The following is a 27241-nucleotide window of genomic DNA, read 5'->3' as shown; positions in this document are numbered from 1 at the left end:
AAAAATGATAAAACCATCATTTTTTCTTCTTCAAACAACCATCAGATCGTAGCTTTTGTGTGCGTCATGTGACTAACATAAACTAAAATATGGAATGCAAAAAACGCACTATTTTGGTACAATATCAAAACGATTTATTTAAGATCTTGGTTATAACTAGAAAACCGTGGAACATCTGTAGATATCGGCTCTTAAATATCATGATTCACTTCCTATAAACTAACACTTGTTGTTAGTATCAATGCATGATCATTTTTAGTTTGTATTTCTTTTGTTTTCATGATATTTGCAAAATTCAAAGACTGACTCTCGCTGCAAAACATCTTTGAGTGGTTGACAGTTAAGTGTTCAAGTGGTTTGATGGACACGTTGTACTTCAGACAGAAACTTAAGAGCAGAAACAATGACGGATGAGAATAGTTTTCATTCTTGTCGTGTCGCCAACACTGATACTGTGGAGCAGGACTTTCAAGTTTTGGTGAAACGTTTTGCGAACGTGGTGTTTTTTTTTTTAAGTGTGTTCAGTGCACGTGTGAATGTCGGTAACAATGGTTTGTTCTTTGACAAAACTGCATGGTCAGAACTTGTGTCTCGGTTTATTTGTGTCGCATTTTTTCAAACCATCTACTCTAGACAGTATTTATTGTAACACAACGTAATGTTTGTTTTGTATTTATTGAAGGACAAACAAGTTAACTTTAACACTCCAGTGTGCATGGTTTTACTTTTATCAGATCTCTATGGAAGTATATTAGTACCTTCAGAATATCTGATGGTTGAATTTAACATTTCAAATATTTATGGAAATGTTGTTTAGTTTTTTAAGCATTTAATTATTATTTAGAAATTATTTTACTTTCTAAATTTAAAGTTTGATTTTCTTTTAACTAATTAAGTGATAGAATTCGAATAGTTTAAATTAAATAATTATTATTTACACATAAAGTTCAATATTCTGATCCAATCATATTTTTTTCTGCTCTAAATTATATACGTTTAATTCGTAGTATTTTTAAATTCAATATTAAATAGTTATACCTCATACCAACATCTTAAAATTTAATTTGACAAAAAATAAGGGATATTATAAGGATATCAAACTCTGTGTTCATTGATTTTGAAGATTTTTTTAAACACAATTATTAAAAAACTAAAAAAATCAACACCTTGTAATGATTGAATTCAATTATTCAATAAAAAAACCGATTTTAAACCAGTTAATATTATAGTAAAATATGATATAATAAAAAATATATTTTTCCATTTCAAATTCAATATTCCGATGGAACTGATAAACTTCCAAAGATCTTCTCTACAGTTATTAAAAAGAGAGAAACTGACTTTTCTCCTCTTCTGTTCCTCAGAACCAGTCCTCACTCACAACAGGTACCTCAGTGACTACAGTTCATCCAGTGAGAGTCCTTCAGTCGCCTCGTCCGATCCAGACTACAGACAAGGTAACCTTCAACAATAGTTAGAGGTGTCACTGTGTACATTTTCTTAACTCAAGTAAACGGTGCATAGTATTGATCTGCTAGGGGCCCCAGTATTACTCCTTAAAGCTCTGGAGTATTCCTCCACCAGGTTCCGTAGTATTAGTACTCGGAGCAGTGTAGTGTTGCCCCAGGAGACTTCATAGTTTTACTCCACAAGGCTCCATATTATTTCTCTGCGAGGCCCCATAGTATTACTTCGCAAAGCTCTGTACTAATTCTCTGAGAGGCTCTGCTGCACAGTGAGGCTCAGTAGTATAACTCGACAGCATCGCAACGTATAACTCCACAGGCTTTGTAGTATTACTCCGCTAAGCTGTGTAGTATTACTCTCCGAGGCTCCATAGTATTACTCCAGGGGGCTCTGTAGTATTACTCCGCGATGCTTTGTAGTATTACTCCGCTAAGCTGCGTAGTATTGCTAAGAAAGACTTTGTAGTATTACTCCGCGATGTACACCGCAGTAGTACTAATATGCGAGGAACAGTAGTATTAATACGTGAGGAGTAGTAGAATTACTCCAGAAGGAGCAATTGTATTAATAGGCGAGTGTAGCAGTAGTATTAATACAAGAGGAGCAGTAGTACGCAAGGAGCAGTAGTATTAATACGTGAGGAGCAGTAGTATTACTCTACGAGGAGCAGTAGTATTACTCTACGAGGAGCAGTAGTATTACTCTACGTGGAGCAGTAGTGTTACTCTACGAGGAGCAGTAGTATTACTCTACGAGGAGCAGTAGTATTAATAGGTGAGGAGGAGTAGTATTAATATTTGAGGAGCAGTAGTATTACTCTACGAGGAGCAGTAGTATTAATAGGTGAGGAGGAGTAGTATTAATATTTGAGGAGCAGTAGTATTACTCTACGAGGAGCAGTAGTATTAATAGGTGAGGAGGAGTAGTATTAATACTTGAGGAGCAGTAGTATTACTCTACGAGGAGCAGTAGTATTACTCTACGAGGAGCAGTTGTATTAATAGGTGAGGAGGAGTAGTATTAATACTTGAGGAGCAGTAGTATTACTCTACGAGGAGCAGTAGTATTACTCTACGAGGAGCAGTAGTATTACTCTACGTGGAGCAGTAGTGTTACTCCGCGGGGCTACGTAGTATTACTCTGTGGGCTCCAAACTATTACTCGGCATGCAGTGCACTTTATGCATGAAACCTTATCAACTTGTATTAGCTCTAGTATCGCTCAAAAAGTCTAGTAGTGTTTTCATTATTGTAATATTTGTTTGCAGGTAAAAAGCCCAGCGAAGCGAAGAGGTTCGGGTCTCAGTTGGCACTTTCATCAGAGCACGACGGCCTCTCGCTGTCCAGTCACAACCTTCACCGACACAGGTGAGCAAGACTGCTGGTCACACCTGTGGTCAGTCGTATGACGCCTCGGGGTCGAGCTCATGATGGTCCATGCAACATAGAGCTGTGATGCCGTTTTTGATTAAGAAAAACTTGTGAAAGCATCTTTCAAAGGTGAAGAAAACTGACCAAAAAGGATGAATATCGAAGGCTATTTCCTTAATTTACTTTACAGTTACTTTTGTGTGAGGCTATGACATGAAAGTCTAACGTTTAAAATTCATTTTAAGGTTGTTGAAATTAATCAATAAAAAGGTGGTAAAGCAAACCTTATTAAAGAAAAATATTCTTCCAAAAAATTAAATTCAAAAACAAGAAATTAATTTTCGTGAAAATGATTAAATATCTCTGCACTATATTTAAAAGTAACTTTTTATTTTAAACCTAATATATTTTTGTATCATGCTTGAATATATTGTTGTTAGTACATTATTAAATACAATTAGATTAAGGAGAACAATTTATTGCAAGAAATTTAAATCAAATATTAAATACATATATTTGTAAATTTAGTGGCTAAAGTATTATTAAACAATCGTGAAAATCAATCATTTTTAAACTCGCGTAAATAAATGCAGATGATCAGAGGTTGTAATTTCCCTCTGGTCTACTGTAGTGACTCAATCCAACTCGTTTTCTGCTTCTCTGTACTAACATGATTGACAGGCCGACAAGGAGCAGGTCAACACAGATTATATAAGAAGAAGGGATGAGATTACAGTGTAGAAACATGATGATTTCACTGGACAATAAAGAAGGACGAACAAGTGTCATTAAAAAAAAAAGGATCAGCTTTTCCTGAATCCAGGTCAGAGCAGTGACGTAACCAGGATGATGTTGACTGTAAAGAGTCGGAACCTCTGAGTATTTTCTTGGTTTGATTTCTCGATAACTGAGTAACTGATAAACACTTCATTCTGTCCTTAAATCGTCCTCTAAGTGGAGATCGTTCTTTGTGCATCAGTGCCATGAAAACTATTTATACAACTTAAAACTTTGAATATTTTGTTTAGAAAAATATACAAATATTGCATACATTATTGAATAATTGAATTCAATACTTTCTATATTGAAGTTGATATTGAGTAATTTAATCAAATAATTCCGTAGCATTACTCTGCGAGACTCCGTAGTATTAGTCCGCCGGGCTCCATAGTATGACTTTGCGAGGCTTTGTACTATTACTCCGTTTTACTCTGCAAGGCTCTGTAGTATTACTCCATGGGGCTCTGTACTACTACTCCACGAGGCTCTGTACTATTACTCCATGGGGCTCTGTACTACTACTCCGCGAGGCTCTGTACTATTACTCCGCGGGGCTCTGTACTATTACTCCGCGGGGCTCTGTACTATTACTCCGCGGGGCTATGTACTACTACTCCGCAAGGCTCTGTACTATTACTCCGCGGGGCTCTGTACTACTAATCCGCGAGGCTCTGTACTATTACTCCGTGGGGCTCTGTACTACTACTCCGCGAGACCCTGTACTATTACTCCGCGGGGCTCTGTACTACTACTCCGCGAGGCTCTGTACTATTACTCCGCGGGGCTCTGTACTATTACTCCGTTTTACTCTGCAAGGCTCTATAGTATTACTCCATGGGGCTCTATACTACTACTCTGCGAGGCTCTGTAGTATTACTCCGCAAGGCTCATAAGTATTACTCCGTGAGGCTCTGTACTATTACTCCGCGGGGCTCTGTACTATTACTCCGTTTTACTCTGCAAGGCTCTATAGTATTACTCCATGGGGCTCTATACTACTACTCTGCGAGGCTCTGTAGTATTACTCCGCAAGGCTCATAAGTATTACTCCGTGAGGCTCTGTACTATTACTCCACAGGGTCCGTAGTATTACTTCATTGGCCTCTGTAGTATTACACTGCAGGGTCCGTAGTATTACTTCATTGGCCTCCGTAGTATTACCCCGCGGGGCTCTGTACTATTACTGGCTGCATTCCTGTTTTTCTATTTCTTAATTTGTTTCTAAATATATATATATATATATATATATATATATATATATATATTATTGTGAGTTAAATTCTACTCATTCTACCCATCAGCTGGTCTTTCAAAAAAAGTTTTCTAAATTCATTTTTTGTTTCTTATTCAGAGCCTTTTATATTGAATATATAAATGTTGGTATAATAACAACACCATCATTGGCTGAAAGATATAATACAAAACATTAAAAAGCTTAAAAACAACAACATTTCAATTAAATAAATAATGATGTAACTGTTGTTATTATGACCAGCTAATGAAAAAACATGATAGAATCCTTCAGAATAAACTCGACGTCTCTCAGGCAATATGAAGGAGCAGCCGATGAGGGTCTGGCAGGAGCTGAGCTTCTCCTTCAGAAGCAGGAGGAGGAGGTCCAGAGGCTTCAGGCACATCTTGCTAAAAGGCTGTCCAGGGCAAACCTCTACGCGGTGGAAGACGTCCTGGCTCCGTCCCGGGCCTCTGTGGTGGACCTCCAGGACCAGCTCTACAGTTCCTCTCCGCCAGTTCGCAAACTCAAGGTTCTTACGAGTGTTGATGTGCAGAGCATCGTAAACTAGAGTAGATCTTCATGTCTTCACACCAGTTAACCTCTGTGTTATCTCAGGGTCAAGGTGACCCCAAGGCCCGAAAACAAATGTGTCTGTGGTATCCCTTGTGTTATCTCAGGGTCAAGGTGGCCCGGAAAACAAATGTGTCTGTGGTATCCCTTGTGTTATCTCAGGACTCTATTTCTGGAAGCCAGGTAGGTCGTGCACCTTGACCCAGAGACAACACAAGGGATACCACAAACACAGTTTTTTTCGGGCCTTTGGTTCACCTTGACCATGAAAAAACACAAGGGATACCCCAAACACATTTGTTTTCTGGCCTTCGGGTCACTTTGTTCCAAAGACAACACAAGGCATACTACAAACACATTTGTTTTCTGGCCTTCGGTTCACTTTGTTCCAGAGACAACACAAGGGATACCACAAACACATTTGTTTTCTGGCCTTCGGTTCACTTTGACCCAGAGATAACACAAGGGATACCCCAAACACATTTGTTGTCGGGCCAGAGGGTCACCTTGACCCTGAGATAACACAAGGGATGCCAGAAACACATTCATTTTTAGTCCTTCGGATCATCTTGACCCTGAGACAACACAAGGGATACCACAAACACATTTGTTTCCGAGCCTTAGGGTCACTTTGACCCTGAGACAACACAAGGAATTTGTTTCTTTATGGAGGTTCATAGTATGTTCCTTCATGAGTGTAACTGTGTCTTCAGACCTATCACGGGCCAGAGTTCGTGAAGATGGCCAGTGAGCCGAGCGTCAGCTTGTCCGTCCCCTCGTCCATCATGGTGAGAACAATCTTTACAATAGTTCCTCCATCAATGCTGAATGTCTCTCTCCGCCCTGAAGAAGCGAGGGAAGGTGGAGGAGGTGCAGAGGAAGGTGGGAGTGATCCTGCTGAACGGACAGAAGCTGGAGCTCACCTGTGACGTCAAGGCCATGTGTAAAGACGTCCTGGATATGGTTGTTGCCCACATTGGGCTTGTTGAGCATCATCTCTTCGGTCTGGCTTACCTTAAAGGTGTGTGTCTCAGTGAAGACGTCTGTCTTCATTTATGTCCATCTGTCTCTCTCTGTTTACGTCTGTTATTGTCTCTTTCTTTCTTTTTTCTTTGTCCATCTTTCTTTCTTTATCTGTCTGTGTCTATCTTTGTCTCTCTTTCTGTCTTTGTCTGTCTCTTTCTTTTTGTATTTGTCTTTGTCTGTCTCTTTCTTTCTTTCTTTTTTCTTTGTCCATCTTTCTCTGTGTCTTTCTTTATCTGTCTTCATCTATCTTTGTCTGTCTGTCTTTCTTTCTTTTTGTCTTCGTCCATCCCTGTCTTTCTCGTTCTTTCTTTATCTGTTTTCGTCCATCTTCATCTGTCTCCTTTTTTCTTTATCTGTCTTTGTCGATCTTTGTCTCTTTCTTTCTTTATCTGGCTTTGTCTATCTTTGTCTCTCTCTCTGTCTTTGTCCATCTTTTTCTGTCTCTTTCTTTTTTATCTGTCTTCATCTATCTTTGTTTGTCTTTCTTTCTTTATCTGTTTTTGTCCATCTTTGTCTGTCTCTTTCTTTTTTATCTGTCTTCATCTATCTTTGTTTGTCTTTCTTTCTTTATCTGTTTTTGTCCATCTTTGTCTGTCTCTTTCTTTTTTATCTGTCTTCATCTATCTTTGTTTGTCTTTCTTTCTTTATCTGTTTTTGTCCATCTTTGTCCGTCTCTTTCTTTTTTATCTGTCTTTGTCTACCTTTCTCTTTTTCTGTCTTCGTCCATCCGTGTCTTTGTCTGTCTCTCTGTCTTTGTCTATCTTTGTTTGTCTCGTTCTGTCTTCGTCTATCTTTGTCTGTCTCTCTGTCTTTGTCTATCTTTGTTTGTCTCGTTCTGTCTTCGTCTATCTTTGTTTGTCTCGTTCTGTCTTCGTCTATCTTTGTCTGTCTCTCTGTCTTTGTCTATCTTTGTTTGTCTCGTTCTGTCTTCGTCTATCTTTGTTTGTCTCGTTCTGTCTTCATCTATCTTTGTCTGTCTCTCTGTCTTTGTCTATCTTTGTTTGTCTCGTTCTGTCTTCGTCTATCTTTGTTTGTCTCGTTCTGTCTTCGTCTATCTTTGTTTGTCTCGTTCTGTCTTCGTCTATCTTTGTCTGTCTCTCTGTCTTTGTCTATCTTTGTTTGTCTCGTTCTGTCTTCGTCTATCTTTGTTTGTCTCGTTCTGTCTTCGTCTATCTTTGTTTGTCTCGTTCTGTCTTTGTCTATCTTTGTTTGTCTCGTTCTGTCTTCGTCTATCTTTGTTTGTCTCGTTCTGTCTTCGTCTATCTTTGTTTGTCTCGTTCTGTCTTCGTCTATCTTTGTCTGTCTCTCTGTCTTTGTCTATCTTTGTTTGTCTCGTTCTGTCTTCGTCTATCTTTGTTTGTCTCGTTCTGTCTTCGTCTATCTTTGTTTGTCTCGTTCTGTCTTCGTCTATCTTTGTTTGTCTCGTTCTGTCTTCGTCTATCTTTGTCTGTCTCTCTGTCTTTGTCTATCTTTGTTTGTCTCGTTCTGTCTTCGTCTATCTTTGTTTGTCTCGTTCTGTCTTCGTCTATCTTTGTTTGTCTCGTTCTGTCTTCGTCTATCTTTGTTTGTCTCGTTCTGTCTTCGTCTATCTTTGTCTGTCTCTCTGTCTTTGTCTATCTTTGTTTGTCTCGTTCTGTCTTCGTATATCTTTGTCTTTTTATATTGGTTTGACTTCGTCTGCCTCTGTCTTTTTCTGTCTGTCTTTGTTCATATTCGTCCTCTTCTTTGTTTGTCTCACGAGTGTAAATGATATTCGTCCTCTTCTTTTTGTCCTTGTTTGTAGAGTGTAAATGATATTCGTTCTAGTTCTTCAGAAGTCATAGTAACGAGTTCTTTACGACTCTCCTATAGATGATGAGTTTTTCTTCGTGGACCCCGATGGGAAGTTATCTCGCGTGGCTCCTGACGGATGGAAGGATGACGCTAAAAAGAAGAAAGTCGATTTACCCTTTAACCTTTTCTTACGCATCAAGTTTTTCCTGGAGGATGCCAATCTCATACAGTGAGTTCTTTGACTGTTTTTTTAAAATACATTGATCGACGATACTGCCTCTGACTTGACGATGAAAGTTAAGTATACAAATATTTATACTTGTATTTGCAGACATGCTATGACCAAACATCAGTACTACCTGCAGCTGAGGAAGGATGTCCTGGAGGAGAGGACTCGCTGCGACACAGAGAACGCCATGTTGTTGGCTTCGTTGGCTCTACAGGCAGAGTTTGGTGATTATCAACCAGAGGTAACGTGTCTTTCTGTCGAATAAGTAGCTTGTTATGCTGTAAATACTTGACTTCAAACACCAGCTTTTGTTTTGGTACTTTTAATAAAATGGCCGTAATTTATTCTTCATTATTGCATGAAAGATGGATATATAGATAGATGGATGGATATATAGATAGATGGATAGATGGATGGATATATAGATAGATGGATAGATGGATAGATGGATGGATATATAGATGGATGGATGGATGGATGGATGTATATATATATATATGGATTTATAGATGGATAGATAGATAGATGGATATATGGCTGGATGGATGGATGGATGGATATAATATATATACTGTACATATGTATGTATGGCTGGATATATAGATGGATGGATGGATATATATATATATATATATATATATATATATATATGGATATATATATATGGATATATATATATGGATATATATATATATATATATATATATATATATATATATATATGGATATATATATATGGATATATATATATGGATATATATATATATATATATATATATATATATATATGGATATATATATGGATATATGGATATATATATATATGGATATATATATATATATATATATATATATATATATATGGATATATATATATATATATATATGGATATATATATATATATATGGATATATATATATATATATATATATGGATATATATATATATATATGGATATATATATATATATATGGATATATATATATATATATATGGATATATATATATATATATATATATATATGGAGATATATATATATATATATATTTATGGATATATAGATGGATATATAGATGGATGGATGAACTATATACCAATAATTACAACAATTCTGCCCATCAATAATAATTGAAAATATCTTTGCAGCATTAAATTCTACATTGAAATACTTTATCAATACAGTCAAATATTGTTTGTTTATAAGAAAATATGTCTTAAGATAAAGTCAAATACATTTGAAGAATGGATTCACATTTAAGTGTTTGATATAAAGAGAATGATTGTACATGTAGTAGAATGTTGGGTTTCATTTAATTGTGTGTTTGTGTGTGAAATAAAACAGTAGAAAACTCAACTGTAAAGGATAAAAAACACAAAATAAATGTATTTTCTTTCCTCGCAGCTTCACGGAAAGACGTACTTCAGACTGGAGCACTACCTGCCGGCCACTGTCCTGGATAAGGTGGACCAGCCGACCCTGAAGGAGGAACTTCCCAAACTTCACAGCAACTACTTTGGAGCAACTGAATCAGAAGCTGAGTTTGAGTTTCTCAAGGTGAACAGGAGGCAGGAAATCATTGAAATACATCACAGTCATCGGAAGATTTCATGGACAATCTGAATTTGTATCATTTTAATAATTTTATTCAGTAATTTGTACATTAAAGGAGGTAATTTTATAATTACATTTAAACTCAAAATCAACGTTTTTAATGCTTAAAAAAAAGGATAGAATTGTTTGCACTATTGTACCAACACCGGAAATTTGATAATTTTTTTATTATTGTAATTAGAATATCTATGTGTAGTAAAATAGCTTACATTTTGAAAATAGAAGTTTAAATTTAATGATAAAATACATAGTATTTCAATAGTACATAAAACAAAAATGTCAAAATTTCAAAGATTCTGATCATGTCATGCGATGTCTGCTCTAAAAGGTGAGCCAGAAGTTGCCCGAGTACGGGGTCCACTTCCACCGGGTTCTCCCTGAGAAGCGATCCCAGACGGGAATCATGCTGGGGGTCTACACTAAAGGCGTCCTCATCTTTGAGGTCCTGAATGGAAACCGGACTCCGGTGCTGCGATTCCCCTGGAGGGAGACCAAGAAGATTTCCTTCGCTGTAAGTTAAAAAAAATAAATAAATAAAATATAAATCCTGAAAAATCAGTTTTTCAAATGTTTTCCACTCGTCTGCTCCATCCTGCAGAAGAAGAAGATCTGCCTCCAGAACACCTCAGACGGGATCAAGCATCTGTTCCAGACGGACAGCAACAGAACCTGTCAGTATCTCCTGCAGCTCTGCTCGGACCAGCACAAGTTCCACCTGCAGATGAAGGCCCGGCAGAAGAACCAGGAGCTGCAGGACCTCGGTAAACAGAATCACAATCAAGAAACGTACATCTCTGGTTCAGTAGAAACAACACTTTTTTCAGTATTTCTTTTTGTGGTGTTTATGATTCAGTACGAAATATAACAAATTAAACAAATGTAAATAAATCAAATTTCAAAGATTAAAGTGTTTTTTATAAAAATGTATTAATAATATATAGAATGGATTTTAAGGGAAACCAAACTACGAAATACAGATTTAAACATTTACTGCATGTTAATGAAATATTAAACAAAAAAGTTTAGTTAAAATGTAGTTAAAAGTGGGGTAAATGCTCAACAAAACGTTGTGAGCAAGCAAATATATCATTGTCATTAGAATATTAAATAATTGAATTAATCATTACAAATGTTGAAACTTTTTTGCAATTTAATTTTTTTTTTGGTTTAATAATCAGAGAATATTTTCTAATACTTCAATCAACAATTTCTTTGGATTGAATTTTAATTGTATGTATTAACTTGGGCTTCAGCAGGTTCTCTAGTTAAAATACTACGGAGTCTCGCCGAGTACCGAGCCTTGAAAAACACAATACTATGCAGCTTTTGAAATAATACTCCACAAGTAAAGGAAACAATTCTTCCAAGATAAAGTTTGTATCTGCAAGAATAATGTAAGTAAGTAATAGTTATTTGTAAAGATCTTTCTAGACCAGGGTCACAAAGCGCTTTAACAAGCAAAACAATACACAGTTAAAATATATACTTTAAAAGATCAAGACACAAAAGACCTACACAGGAGTCTCAAAAAAGCAAGAATAATAGTGTCTTGGGATGTTTCTTGAAGGAGTCAGTAGATCATCAAACACAGATGTTTCTTGAAGGAGTCAGTAGATCATCAAACACAGATGTTTCTTGAAGGAGTCAGTAGATCATCAAACACAGATGTTTCTTGAAGGAGTCAGTAGATCATCAAACACAGATGTTTCTTGAAGGAGTCAGTAGATCATCAAACACAGATGTTTCTTGAAGGAGTCAGTAGATCATCAAACACAGATGTTTCTTGAAGGAGTCAGTAGATCATCAAACACAGATGTTTCTTGAAGGAGTCAGTAGATCATCAAACACAGATGTTTCTTGAAGGAGTCAGTAGATCATCAAACACAGATGTTTCTTGAAGGAGTCAGTAGATCATCAAACACAGATGTTTCTTGAAGGAGTCAGTAGATCATCAAACACAGATGTGTCTTGAAGGAGTCAGTAGATCATCAAACACAGAGATGTTTCTTGAAGGAGTCAGTAGATCATCAAACACAGATGTTTCTTGAAGGAGTCAGTAGATCATCAAACAGAGATGTTTCTTGAAGGAGTCAGAAGATCATCAAACAGAGATGTTTCTTGAAGGAGTCAGTAGATCATCAAACACGGATGTTTCTTGAAGGAGTCAGTAGATCATCAAACACAAATGTTTCTTGAAGGAGTCAGTAGATCATCAAACACAGATGTTTCTTGAAGGAGTCAGTAGATCATCAAACACAGATGTTTCTTGAAGGAGTCAGTAGATCATCAAACACAGATGTTTCTTGAAGGAGTCAGTAGATCATCAAACACAGATGTTTCTTGAAGGAGTCAGTAGATCATCAAACACAGATGTTTCTTGAAGGAGTCGGTAGATCATCAAACACAGAGATGTTTCTTGAAGGAGTCAGTAGATCATCAAACACAGAGATGGTTCCAAAGCTTAGGAGCAACAGTCTGGAAGGATTTCTCTCCTCTGGTCCTGAAGTTCAGGAACCATCAGTAGATTCTGATCCACAGACCTCAGAGCCCGAGCTGGGGTGTAAGTCTGGATCAGATCACTGATGGAAGGTCTGACCATGAATAGATCTGAAAGTAAGAACCAGAATTTTAAAATGATCCTGAAAGAAACTGGAAGCCAGTGAAGAGTTTGAAGGAGAAATGTGAGTTCTTCTACTAGAGCGGCTCAGAATTCTGGCTGCAGAGTTTTGTATGAACTTGCAGGCGAGACAGATCCTTCTTGTTTAGACACCAAAACAAACCAAACGACACAAACACATCTCACTGAAAGACCCTTCAAATCGTCGCACATTAAGTTAAGATCCAAAAAGACTTTACTTTGATGTTACAATGATTTCAAATGTCTTCTCCAGAAAACTCTCCTCTCACCAACTGGCAGTATTCTCTCGACCAACTGAGCGGAGGAGACACAGTCCCAAGAACTCTGAGCTCCGGCAGCCTGGTTCCCAGTCTCTCCACCCGCTCCAACCCGGACCTCCTGAAGAGGATCTCCTACTCGGACGTGGCCTTCAACAACGCGCTGTCGGGCCCGGTGCTGGTGCAGGACGACCTTCACTTCCCGGGCTACAACCCGGTGGCGTCGGCCGCCCTCTCCAGACCCCGGACCGTGAGTCGCTCCCACCACAACCTGGGCCAGACGCCGGAGTCTCCGGACTACGACACCAGCCACTCCTACGGCAGCCTGTCTCACAGCGGGCTGAGTCAGAGCCGGTCCGACCGGGCCGACTCTTTCCAGCCACAGCACCGGAGCAGCTCGGACACGGGTTCGCTCTCGCACAGGCAGGACAAGTGAGTAACAAAGACATTTGTTTACGTCTGTGGCTCCAGCAACAACTCCATGTTCAGCTGCTTTGACTCAATAACATCTTTGTGGATCAGAGCCAGCAGAACTTTGAACTGGTTGCTGGTTCACTTCCAGGTTAAGCCAACTTGTGACCTTTCTGTGTGTAGTTAGTATGTTCTCCCAGTGTTTACATGGGTTTACTCCGGGCACTCCGGTTTCCTCCCACAGTCCAAAAATATACAGAGGTTGATTGAGAACTTGGGGAAATTGTCCGTAGGTATGAGTGTGTGTGTGAATGGTTGTCTGTCTTTATGTGTCCTGAGACAGACTGGCGTCCTGTCCAGGGTGTCCTCCGCCTCTCGGCCTTCGATACTGGGATAGACTCCAGTCTCCCCGCGACCCCAATAAGGGATAAAGCGGTAGAAAATGAATGAATGAATGAATGAGTGAAAAATTAAAAAATGTTAATTCAATAATTGTTTAATTAGTTTTGTTTTTGTTTAGTTAAATTAAAATAAACATTTCAAATGAATCGTGCATTTCTCATATATTCAAGCTTCTTTGAATCAATTATTTAAAAACATATATAAGTCAACTTTTTAATTAAAAAATAATTTGTTTTCAAAAATATCAAAGGAAATGACATAAAGAAAAGTTATGATGGAGAGCTCCAAGTATGCTTTTATATTTTAATAGTGTTTGTATGCGTTATATTAAATATAGTGTATTTTCTTTAGTTATGTTTTTCATTTTACTATGTTTTATTCATTATCTTTTTATATTAAAGCAATTTTTGGCTTATTTTAACTTGACGGCCCCTCAACTAATATACAAATATCATTATTTTTGTTCCACTTAGTAGCATTATTTTACAAAAATACAACACATACTGTTTTCTAAACTAACCTGTTTACTAACTTAACCGTATCTGTTAGCATTAGCATTAGTTAAATTAAAATAAACTAACATTTCAAATAAATCATGCATTTCCGATATAATCAAGCTTCTTTGAATCAATTATTTAAAACGTACATCAACTTTTTAATAAAAGAAGATTTTTTTTGTTTTCAAGTTTTCCAAACAGAAATTTCCATAAAATAAAATAAAAAATCAAATATCTTGGGGTCTTGTTCATGAGTGAGGGGAGGACGGAGCGTGAGATCCACAGGTGGGTTGGGGCGGCACCTGCAGTTATACAGATGCAGCACTGATCAGTGGTGGTAAAAATAGAGCTGAGCCATAAGGCGATCTACGTCCCTTCACTCACCTATGGTCACGGACGTCTAGGCCTCCCTGCTGAAGCTGCTGCCCCCTCGACCTAATCAAGGATAAGCAGTAGAGAACGGGAAACAAGACGAGAAATTCAATCATTCTATATGGCACTTATGCATTACTTTAAGCTTCCTATTTGTTCAGGCTTTTCCTTGAATTTCTCGAACTCCTGTGTTGTTCTCGGTGTTGTCTTGATCTTTGAAGTATGTACTGTTTTGAGTATTGTTTTGATTGTTAAAGCGCTTTGTGACCCTGGTCTCAAAAAGCGCTATATAAATAAATATTACTTACTTACTTACTTACTTACTTCCTCACAACGTTTTGAAGAACATCTACTCCACCTTTAATCTCTCCTTTCTGCTTCTATTCCAGAGCTTTCAGCAGCGTCGCTCACAGCAGTCCTGTCAGGAGCCCCCTCAGGAGCCCCCTCAGGAGCCACAGTCCTGTCGCCAGAGTAGAGTCGGACTCGTCCTCGGCGGAAGATGTTGGTCAAGCTTATGTCGTCGGTCAGTTTTTCTTTTATTTAACTTAACAACAAAAACCATAGAATAATATTTTTTATCTTCAGATGAACGATCTCTTCATGTTTGGTTCTTTTTTATTTTACTTTTAATTATTTTTTTGCACTAGAACATGTTTTACATTTATTATGATCTCTGTTACTTTACACTGTAGACATGTTGAACCATATATTCAGTCAGTTGAAGCCAGTGTTGAACAATTAAAGTTCCTCAGGGGCCACTACTTGTACAGTATCTTTTGTGAGGGGCCACAGGGCAGAAATAGATGGATGGATGGATGGATGGATGGATGGATAGATGGATAGATATAGACTTTATTTATCCCTCTGGAGATCTCCTTCGGGAAATTGGGTTTCCAGTTCACAGCAAGAACAAACGAGAACAAAGTGCAAATAAAAAGAACAAAGTTCAAAGATGAATTAATGAAATCATTTTTGAATAAAATGCTTTAAATATTTTTTTTGTTCAAGTTTTTGTTTGCGTTATATTAGTTATGTCTTTATTTTACTATGTTTTATTCATTTCATTTTTATATTAAAGCACATTTTGGCTTATTTTAACTTGACGGCCCCTCAAATAAATATACAAATATCATTTATTTTGCTGTACTTCGAAGCATTATTTTACCAAAAATATACACATCAGTGTTTCCTGCACATCAACCTGTTTTCTAACCCAAACCGTATATATATTAGCATTAGCATTAGCATTGATCGTTGATGTTCTGAGCGTAGATTCATTGTATTTATTTATTAATATGTTTTTTTCCACAGGGGTCAGTATTCACGGCTCGTCTGGAACTCCATCGACAACAGCTTCCACTAACGGTGACCAGTTTTCTGTATCTAAACAGTCTTGATATATATCGTCTGAATCCACTGATTCTTTTTAGTTAGAGATGAAGAATTTCTCGGTTGGTTTTTCTGAATAAAATATCAAGCCTTGAGTGAATAATTCAATAGCTTGAAGCGACTTCTTTTCATTTTCGTTCTCGGTTTAAATTCCTCGTGTCGGAGTCCATTAACCACCAGACATGTGTTGGCACGTTCAGACGCGCTCTTGAACGCCACTCCTGGATTTGATTTAAAAAAAAGAACCGAGCCAGGTTTAATCTTTCTTAATAAAAACTTTTTTTTTTACTTCATCAGATTCTCTGTTGAAAAAACTCAACGCCTTACCGTCTCCAGAGAGAGAAATCGCATCAGTGCGGCTGAAGAAAGACGTGAAATACGGGCTTGGTAAGAAAAAAGATGAACTTATTTTTATCTCAATTCATGGTTCAGAGATGTTCAAGTTGGACGAAATGTGATCCAGTTATTCTTGATTTATGTAAACACAGGCCGTGTTGATGGTTTTCCTGTGAACACTGGACTAGAAAACCATGATGAAAAGACAAAAGATGTTAGAAAATTCAACTTCAGCCACTTGAATAAGAAGAAAAAGATCAGAGTGAAGTGGTTTTAGGATTTAATTATGTAAGAATTAATAGGATTAAATGAACATAAGTGGCAGGAAACGATCCAGCGCAGCTTAAAGGCTTTAAAACCACCGAAATAAAGTTTTACAAACCTTAAACGGAGAGGAAATCGGAGGAAGACAGTTTTTTCTTTTTGGTCATGGAGATAAAAACATTAATTTTTAACCTAAAAATATTTGCAAGCAGAGTTATTTCTCTCAAGTTTTACACACACCGACATTATAACTACACAGTGTGACCAGTGAAATAAAACAACATTTAACTATTTCATGAAGTTTCATTAGTGTTTTTGACTGGTGACAAAAATTATAACATTTTTTCAAGGCCGAAAACACAAACCATTTTTTTCTCTCTTCAACAGAGAGTAATTCAAGTTTAAGTAAGTAATTTATATTTATAGAGCGCTTTAAAGCTCTTAAGATGTTAATCTGATCATATATTAATGTGTTCAATGGAAAACTAACCATTTTATTTTGCTCTTATTTGTATTATTCATTAGTAGTTAAATACAAAAATATTTAATGTCCAAACGTTTTTTGGGGGGGTATTAAAGTAAAAGTAAAGTAAAAAATTAAAAAAGGAAGTATTTTATATTTTAGTTAATGTTTTCTTTGACTTATATTTACATTGAAATTAAATATATTTCTCTTTGAAGTCATTTTTACTGTATTTTTTTATTTTCAAGTTTACTTTTTTATACTAAACATTTTTTGTCCCTTTTTCTTTTGAGCTTCAGATTTAGATTCAGAATCTTTTATTGCAAGTGTTTTAAATATCTTCTTTTTTTTTATCTAAACATGCAAAAGCTTCATTTATATTTAAGGTGGGGTAGATGGTGCTCAAAATGTTGTGAGCAGGCTAACCTTTGATCCAGAGGTTAAACTTCCCTCAGTTCAGAATGTTCCCTGAAGCCACAACGATGCACCGACCATTATCTTTGGTTTTATCTTCAGGTTTCCAGGTCGTTGGAGGAGGAGGTTCTGGTACGATCATCAGCTCCGTTACTCCTGGAGGTCCTGCCGATGTCGACGGTCAACTTAAACCAGGTAGTTCTTCGGATTCTCAACCATCCCTGACTTCTCACGTCTCTTTCACCAACACACACTAAGTGAAAGAAGGCAAGCAGGTGTCATTGTGGCGTTAAAGCAGCAATATGTAACATTTTAACTTCATTTTTTTTTTCCTTTATTTTCTGTCATAATTTTTAATATTTTTTTTTTCCTTTTATAGCCTTTCCACCTATTTTTGTCTTGAGGGCCCCTCTTAAATGTGGCCCCCATGAGTGTCACGTGACCACCCAACTATTTTACAGCAGTGGGTCTGAGACAGTTTGGAGATAAAAGCTAAGATGCTTCAAAAAAGCTAACATGCTTCATCTTGTTTTGTGACAAATAAACATGTGGTATTTGGCATCAGAGGCTCAACATCACTACACTATTCTGACACTGGGGGGAGCCAGAGTCCATTTTAGCATTCTTACATATTACTCCTTTAAACACTAAAAGTGTATTTTATCCAATAAAATATTTAACTGTCACAATTTAACTTGTGATTGTGTCTCGTGTCTCAGTTCTGTGTCCCGCCTTGTTGTCCTCGTTCAATGTGTGACGGTCGTGACGTTGCAGGCGATCGTTTGATTTCCGTCAACGACGTGGACGTGGAAGGATTCTCTCACGCCGGCACCGTGGACCTGGTTCAAGACGCTCCTGACGACGTGACTCTGGTGGTTTCGCAGCCCAAAGAACGACTTTACAAAGGTAGAAATATCTCTCGGTCCAACCGCATTTTTTGGATTTAGCTTTTGCTGCCAAGCCTGGAGAAAAGCTAGCCTCAATATTTCACATGTTCATGAAGAAAAGATAATATTTACAAGCACAGTTGTTCATGTCTGAGTTTTACAGAGTATTTCTTATAAAAAACAAGTCAAACTATTTATTCAAAATGTATTTTACTTGATTGATTGAGTGTTTTTGAAAGTTTGAGAAAAGTTTATGTACCAAAGGGTTTATTGCACTACCACTACATTTTCTCCTTTGCCGTTAAATATTAGTTTTGATCTTTTAAAAACATTTTATGTTATTTATTCTAATGAATATTGTAATACAAGATTTGGTTATCCCGACTTTAATTTAGGAAATTATAGCTAATTGCGTTTTTTCAATGAAAAACTATGAATTATTCTAGCGGGTGTTAGAAAACATCGCCTTAAATATTGCAATATTTTTTGTCACTAACAAATAGATGTACTTTTACTATACTATATATTTTTGGGGGGGAGGGGGCTTTTAAATCATATTTTATTTTATCATAATTCGAGATCCCTGTCACTACTGAGGACGAGAGGATACAGTGAGTCCAGCAGCATTTAAAGTTGATGTTTGGACATATTTTGGTTTGAAAACAAATGAAAGTAGTTACGACTTTGTCAAGAGTCATGTGGTCTGTAAATACTACAACACCAGAGTCAAGTACTGGACAATACTACACATATATACTTGTTACTACACTATCACAACACCAGAGTCAAGTACTGGACAATACTACACATATATCCTTGTTACTACAGTATCACAACACCAGAGTCAAGTACTGGACAATACTACACATATATACTTGTTACTACACTATCACAACACCAGAGTCAAGTACTGGACAATACTACATATATATACTTGTTACTACACTATCACAACACCAGAGTCAAGTACTGGACAAAACTCTACACATATACTTGTTACTACACTATCACAACACCAGAGTCAAGTACTGGACAATACTACACATATATACTTGTTACTACACTATCGCAACACCAGAGTCAAGTACTGGACAATACTACACATATATACTTGTTACTACACTATCGCAACACCAGAGTCAAGTACTGGACAATACTACACATATATACTTGTTACTACACTATCGCAACACCAGAGTCAAGTACTGGACAATACTACACATATATACTTGTTACTACACTATCGCAACACCAGAGTCAAGTACTGGACAATACTACACATATATCCTTGTTACTACAGTATCACAACACCAGAGTCAAGTACTGGACAATACTACACATATATCCTTGTTACTACAGTATCACAACACCAGAGTCAAGTACTGGACAATACTACACATATATACTTGTTACTACACTATCACAACACCAGAGTCAAGGACTATACAATACTACACATATATCCTTGATACTAAAGTATCACTATATATCGTATCGTTGCCTCTGTATCGTCATACGTGTTTCTATTAACTGATTCTATTCCCAAACATGTTTTAACAACATCCGTCTCTCTATCTTCACATGAAGGTTTCGTTCCGTATCTTTCCAAGTCGTCCCTCAAAGCTCTCGAGACTCAAGACTCGATCCATCGAGGAGAAGAAGACGTTGACAATTCATCGGAGGATCGCATGGCGACAGGAAGTCCCAGCCCTCCGGTCCGGAGCGTCTCGCCCTCGTCCACGTCGTCTCATCCTCCCGCGAGTCTGGCGTCCCAGGACTCCGTCCGGAGCGCCGCCCCTAAGACCGCAACACCGTCGCCCGCCAGCAGGATCCTCAAGTGTCTGGAACGAGCCTCCGGGTCCACGTCGGCCCCCTCGGCCGCGGAGCCGCTGCCGCCGGCGCTGCCTCCCAAGACCCGGAAACCCCAGAAAGTCTTGGAGGCTCCGAAACTGTCGGAGCTCTCGGACTGGGGCGATTCAGACATGGACGAGGAGACGTTGTCCAACAGCCAAGACAAACAAAACCCCCAAAAGGTAAAACATCTTCTTCGTACTTGATCGTTAAATAATGTTTGGTGCTGAGCAGAAGAAGAATGTTTCGTATTTCTTACCTGGTCGTTTCCATGTTCGCTCACAATTAATCAACACGTGAAATTAAGAAAGAAACGTTCGACACTAACGTATATCCAACTGTCTTCTTCGTTGATGTTAGAGCTGCACAATATTGGAAATAAGTGCGATATTAGTGTCTTGAATTGTGATATCGATATTAATGCTATCATTTTTTCTTTCACTTTTTAGCCAAAATTTAGCCGCGAGTACTGAAGTGTAGGTCTGGGGGTTTAAAGAAGGAAAACGATGCGATATTTCCCTTTTGTTTATTTCCGTGCTTCGGTGTCGACATGATGGTAGAAAAATATCACTTATAACGCTCAGTCTCGCGGGACTTGCATCGGTTTTCCCGCCAAACTGAGCGACATCAGAGAGGAGCCGCCGGCGCGTCGCGATATCACCAAATCATTAATAAATCCACCTCCTTGCACACGCACACATAACACTTTATAAATGACCTGATGCTAACAACTTAGCTAGCTAGCATACGGTGAAGACGGACAGGTTTGTTTGGAAGTTCACGATCTTATAAGAAAACAACTGAGACGAGATGAAAAGTTCTTACAATATGTTGCTTTAACAAAGGAGGTTGAAAGAGACGAGTGACTGGATCACTAGTGTTTGACTAGATCATAAGTTAGTATTACTTCCATGTATATACTGAGCCGCGTCGCCATAGCAACCGAGCTGCGCCGCACAGTTCACAGACGGACGGAGACGTAAACAACAACAAGACATAGAAGTACAAATTGACAACTTTACAGAACGTGACACTGATTGGTCGAAGTGTGTATTTAAGAAATGCTTGATTTATACAATAAAAAATGATAAATTATCGCACATGATATGTATTTCACATGTGCCAATATCGCGATATCGATATTTTATCGATATATTGTGCAGCCCTAGTTGATGGTTTCAATGCATGAATTGATTAACTTCCTTAATAGAGAAGAAAGATATTGATTAATACCTGCAGGATCAATACAGCAAAACTTACCAATAATTTCACCAAAATATTGATCATCTTTGGAGGTACATTTGTTTCCTTATTATTCAATGGAAAAAAAAGGTTGCTTAATTTAAAAAAAAAAGTTGAAAAAAGCTATTCAAAACCTTTTTCACTTACATTTTTTTTTTTAATGATTGAAGCAACACTTTTGTGGTTGAATAATGAAGACTGAATGTCTTATTGAAATTCAGCCGAAACACAAAAAACATAACTTAAGATTAAGAAAACAGATTCATTTTTCAAACACTTTTTCTATTGTTTTTTTTTAACGAAGCAACTTCTTTTTTGATTAAAATTACTCTAATCATAGAAAACAGTTTTAATTTTTAACTTTTCAAACCCTATTTTATTTCATTTTTTGATTGAAAAAAATAAAACACAAATGTCTCACTTATAATATAATATATACCCAAATACAAACATAGATCACCTCAATCAAAACAGAAAATATACTATGATGTGTTTAAACACTTTTTTCTTTGAATAGTGAACAGATTTTTAAAATGACTTAAAAAAAACAACCTTGAATCATTTTTCGATGAATTTCACTTTTTTTTAAATATTAGTTTTGATCTTTTAAACATTTTTTATGTTATTTATTCTAATGAATATTGTATTACAAGATGTTTTTATCCAGACTTTAATCTAGGAAATTATAGCTAATTGCGTTTTTTCTATGAAACTATGAATTATTCTAGCGGTGTTAGAAAATATCGCCTTAAATATTGCAATATTTATATACAATACAAACATAGATCACCTTAATCAAAACAAAAAAATACTATGATGTGTTCAAACACTTTTTTTCTTTAAATTGTTACCAGATTTGTAAAATTACTTAAAAAAAAAAAACAAAAAAAAAACCTTGAACCATTTTTTTCGATGAATTTCGCTTTTTTTTGGGATGGAAGTCGTTTCGTTTTGACTCAGAATTTATAAACAAATATAATTTATATTTTATTTATTTTTCAGGGGTGGGGGGTTAACAAATAGATTTAGAAATAGTACTTTTACTTATTCATCATTTTAACGTGATTCAAGAAAGTTATTTTTTTTTTGTATACAAATCTATTCAGGGCTACGTAGAAGAGAAGACATTATTCATTGACCTATTAAGCGTTTGACCTCTTGACCTTCAACCTTCTCCAAGTGGTGTCCGTCCTTTCGTCCTCCTCTTCCTCCTCTTCCTCTTCCTCCTCTTCCTCCTCCGCCTGCACGTTCTTGCTTGTGATTCTCCCGCTTTAATGGCCTGTTCTGTGTTTGCAGGAGCTCTTGCTGGAGAGTTTTAATGGTAATGCTCCAGGCGTCAGTAGTCTCCGCCCCGGAGATCTATTTGACCTTGAGCTGTCGAAAAAAGACAGCAGCCTGGGCATAAGTGTCACGGTACTGTTCGGCAAGGTTTTCGTCCTCTCCTTGTTTTTGGGCCCCTTTCCCTTCTCCATCACTTCACCGTGTTCTGTGGTCGCTTGGTTCTGGTCTGAGGGAAACATCTCATCATCACTGCTGTCGCTGCTGCTCTGTTCCTCTCGTCCTTCTCTGGACAACTAGTTAGGATTTAACCCGTTAGAATTTAACCAGTTAGAAAAGTCTCATTAGTTACCGTTTCACACTCTTTGATATTAGAAATGATTTAACACATAATCATTCTGACTAATAAAGAAGCAGTAATTGATGGAAGTAACTCGGTGTCGTCACGAATTTTTGAACATTTTTAAATGTTGATTTTCTTTTTTTTTAATTGTAATGTTTTATATTTCAAGCATCGTTTATTTTAAATAAATTAATTCAATTGTTTATATATAAAAATATATTTATATATTTGTTTTTATGATTAAAATAACATTTTTAAATGCATTATTTTGGACGTTGAGCCAATCATGCGACCCACAGATGGTCATGTGACGACTTGAAGCCCACGGTCAAGCAGCTCAGTACTCTCTTGGTTATAGTCTGGTATTTTTAATTTAAAAGTGTACAAGTTTAAAATTTTATCTTGAATCTGGGGAATTATTTTTAAATTATTGGAATTAAAAGATCAAACTACGTGTGAAGAGTAAAAATTACTTACTAAAAAAATATATATATTTAATTAAGAAAAAGATTTAAGCTTTCAATATAGAAAGTATTTAATTAAATGATTAAAAACAATGATTTAATGCTCAAAATACAACATTTCTATTGAAGAAAAACAACAATAACATTTATAAATGTAAACATATTCTGATGGCACTTATTTACTTCCATAATAAACCCAATCCTTCTAATATTCATATTTAAAACAAAAACATTCTCCTCCAAACTAATACTTATTCACCAAAATGTCTATTAAAAAATCAAAAACGTTGTGATCGAATGTCTATTTAACTGAATGTCTGTCAGTAACATCACGGTGGAAGTTTTTTTTTAATCATAAACATTAACAACAGTAAATGATTGATACTTTATTTATCATTTTGAATATATTTATTCATATTAAAACATGATTTTCATCTCATTGTTAATTCATTAATCTCTAATAAAGTATCCATCATTAACTCACTCCATCAAACAAAAAAGAACTTCCACACATCCATCCTCCCCCGTGAAGACATCTGCCCTCGACTCAAAGTATCTGTACTTAAAGTACTTCTTCTGTAGGGCGGCGTCAACACCAGCGTCCGTCACGGAGGCGTCTACGTCAAGGCCGTCATCCCTAGAGGAGCCGCTGAGCTGGACGGCAGGATCCAGAAGGGTGAGTCCATGGATGTCCTCGTGTTGGCAGGAAGACACACTTAAACACCATGCAATTAAGATTTAGCACTTGTGTTTTCTCAGGGTCAAAGTGACCCGGAGGCCTGAAAACAAATGTGCATGTGGTATCCCTCGTGTTGTCTCTGGGTCAAAGTGACCCGGAGGCCTGAAAACAAATGTGCATGTGGTATCCCTCGTGTTGTCTCTGGGTCAAAGTGACCCGGAGGCCTGAAAACAAATGTGCATGTGGTATCCCTCGTGTTGTCTCTGGGTCAAAGTGACCCGGAGGCCTGAAAACAAATGTGCTTGTGGTATCCCTCGTGTTGTCTCTGGGTCAAGTGTGTCATATGTTCCATTTTAACTATATAACCGAAGCTTTATACCGTAAATAATAAGATTTGATATTTTTATAAATATTTCCCAAAAAAGTACAATTAAAAAATGGGGAAAAGTATTTAAATAAATACCTTAAATGACTTAAATAATCAACTTTATAGCCATTGAAAAAATGTATATCTCATCCTTTTACTATTTTCTTTGGGTCAAGGTGAACGACCTCCACCACTGCATGTGTATTTATGGAAGCCAGTGAGGTCATTGACCTTGACCGAGAAACAACACAAGGGATACCACAAACGCATTTGTTTTCAGGCCTTCAGGTCAATTTGACCAAGAGACAACACAAGGTATACGACAAATACCTCAAACACGTTTGTTTTCAGTCCTTCGGGTCACCTTGACCCAGACACAACACAAGGGATACCACAAACACATTTGTTTTTAGTCCTTCGGGTCACCTTGACCCAGACACAACACAAGAGATACCACAAACACATTTGTTTTCGGGCCTTCAGGTCAATTTGACCCAGAGACAACACAAGGGATACGTCAAACACATTTGTTTTCAGGCCTTCGGGTCACCTTGACCCAGAGACAACACAAGGGATACTACAAACACATTTGTTTTCTGGCCTTCACGTCAATTTGACCCAGAGACAACCCCATGGATACCACAAACACATTTTATTTTGGGCCTTCGGGTCACCTTGACCCAGACACAACACAAGGGATACCACAAACTCATTTGTTTTTAGTCCTTCGGGTCACCTTGACCCAGACACAACACAAGAGATGCCACAAACACATTTGTTTTCGGGCCTTCAGGTCAATTTGACCCAGAGACAACACAAGGGATACGTCAAACACATTTGTTTTCAGGCCTTCGGGTCACCTTGACCCAGAGACAACACAAGGGATACTACAAACACATTTGTTTTCTGGCCTTCACGTCAATTTGACCCAGAGACAACCCCATGGATAACACAAACACATTTTATTCCGGGCCTTCGGGTCACCTTGACCCAGACACAACACAAGGGATACCACAAACTCATTTGTTTTTAGTCCTTCGGGTCACCTTGACCCAGACACAACACAAGAGATGCCACAAACACATTTGTTTTCGGGCCTTCAGGTAAATTTGACCCAGAGACAACACAAGGGATATGTCAAACACATTTGTTTTCAGGCCTTCGGGTCACCTTGACCCAGAGACAACACAAGGGATACTACAAACACATTTGTTTTCTGGCCTTCACGTCAATTTGACCCAGAGACAACCCCATGGATACCACAAACACATTTTATTTCGGGCCTTCGGGTCACCTTGACCCAGAGACAACGCAAAATGTGTTTTTCAATACAAAAAGGTTACTATACCTAGTTACTCATGAAATTAATAATTAGTAACTGTAAGTTACAAGTTTAAATTAACTTGCCCAACACTGACCACCAATAAAGTATTTTTCTAGGGAGAAATAAATGACAAAACACGAGTTTCTTTTGTATAAAAATAAATAAATAAAAACAAAAATACTCAAAATACCATTGTAGCATATTTCACGAGAATGCAATTTTACCGTTTTGCCGGTGGGGGGCGCCAGACTAATATATAAGGAGTGTCTATGGTTTCGCAGGCGATCGTGTGGTGGCCGTGAACGGGAAGAGTCTGGAAGGAGCGACTCACCAGCAGGCGGTGGAGACTCTGAGAGACACTGGACAGGTAGATGACCTTTACATGTCAAGGTCGTGTAGGAATCATAAGACGAACGATAGTTTAACACAAATCATCCACTTTAGACGGTGCATCTGCTGCTGGAGAAAAGTCTTCTTCCAGCCGACGCCGTCCAGGCCTCACGGACGCCTCTGCTCAAGAGGGTCCAGACCAGAACCCAGGAGCCGCCACTGGACAACAAACCCAGACCAGAGTACAGTTTTACAACTCCAGGTGAGTCTCGGCTGAACCTTCCCACGGCCGCTGATGCAGGAGATCTAGAAGGTTCTCCTGGTGGACCAGAGATTATTGATCCTAATTCCTTCCATCGACACAATGAAACCAACTGTTTATAATCGCATTCGCGAGGAAACCGGTGCAAGTCTGAGGCTCATGAGCTGCTGCATGAGATCCTGCTTCAAGACTCTCTCAAGTCCAAGGTCACTCTGGACCACAAATCTATGTGTTGTTACTTCCTGCATCCAGAAGTTCTTGTCCTTTCGCTTTTTAAAGCAAATTAAACTTTATTATATTCCCATGAATGTATGGAATTAGAATTTAATTAATTAATTGCCTTTTGAATTCAATATAACATGTTGATTTTTAAACAAATTAAACTTTTAAAGTTAACTATATTCTTCTGAATATAATTAAGTATATTAGTGGAATCATACACTGATATACGTACATGTTAATGTCTTCTAATCGTGACGTAAATGTTTTCCTCGTAAACAAAAACAAAAATACATTTAACATACATAGAAAGTATTAAATTGTACTCTTTTTTTAAAGGGAAAATTTAATTCCTAAAAAGGCAACATTTCAATTATAAAAAAACAACATTTAAAATGGTAAAATTAAATAAAAATGTTTTAAGAAGAAAAATAATTGTATTTAAAAATAACTCTATGTATAAACAAATATATATATTCATTTTTTAAA

At 37.2% G+C, this 27241-nt stretch overlaps 1 protein-coding gene across 4 annotated transcripts in view; it reads left to right on the top strand.

Moving 5' to 3' along the window:
• ptpn13 (protein tyrosine phosphatase non-receptor type 13) overlaps positions 1–27241 on the top strand; it is a 76636-nt gene that overhangs the window by 27116 nt on the left and 22279 nt on the right. Inside the window, exons 8-28 of one of the 4 annotated variants that reach the window (XM_087790621.1) lie at positions 1365–1457; positions 2735–2834; positions 5164–5380; positions 6135–6209; positions 6274–6442; positions 8299–8449; positions 8552–8690; positions 9854–10006; positions 10392–10574; positions 10662–10824; positions 12955–13390; positions 15030–15163; positions 15952–16005; positions 16327–16416; positions 17609–17701; positions 18281–18412; positions 19981–20426; positions 22783–22914; positions 24154–24247; positions 26223–26308; positions 26386–26533. In XM_087790621.1, coding sequence (XP_087646747.1) covers positions 1365–1457; positions 2735–2834; positions 5164–5380; positions 6135–6209; positions 6274–6442; positions 8299–8449; positions 8552–8690; positions 9854–10006; positions 10392–10574; positions 10662–10824; positions 12955–13390; positions 15030–15163; positions 15952–16005; positions 16327–16416; positions 17609–17701; positions 18281–18412; positions 19981–20426; positions 22783–22914; positions 24154–24247; positions 26223–26308; positions 26386–26533 — 3288 coding nt within the window. Of the gene's footprint in view, positions 1–1364; positions 1458–2734; positions 2835–5163; positions 5381–6134; positions 6210–6270; positions 6443–8298; positions 8450–8551; positions 8691–9853; positions 10007–10391; positions 10575–10661; positions 10825–12954; positions 13391–15029; positions 15164–15951; positions 16006–16326; positions 16417–17608; positions 17702–18280; positions 18413–19980; positions 20427–22782; positions 22915–24153; positions 24248–26222; positions 26309–26385; positions 26534–27241 lie in introns of all 4 variants that reach the window. The other 3 variants (XM_087790622.1, XM_087790620.1, XM_087790623.1) reach the window with 3 other exon arrangements.

The sequence above is a fragment of the Callionymus lyra genome, chromosome 5 (genome assembly GCF_982586985.1).
Source record: "Callionymus lyra chromosome 5, fCalLyr1.hap1.1, whole genome shotgun sequence".
In the NCBI taxonomy this organism is placed as follows: Eukaryota; Metazoa; Chordata; class Actinopteri; order Syngnathiformes; family Callionymidae; genus Callionymus; species Callionymus lyra.
Note: the sequence above shows the minus strand (reverse complement) of the source record. Positions and strands in the feature narration are given on the sequence as shown.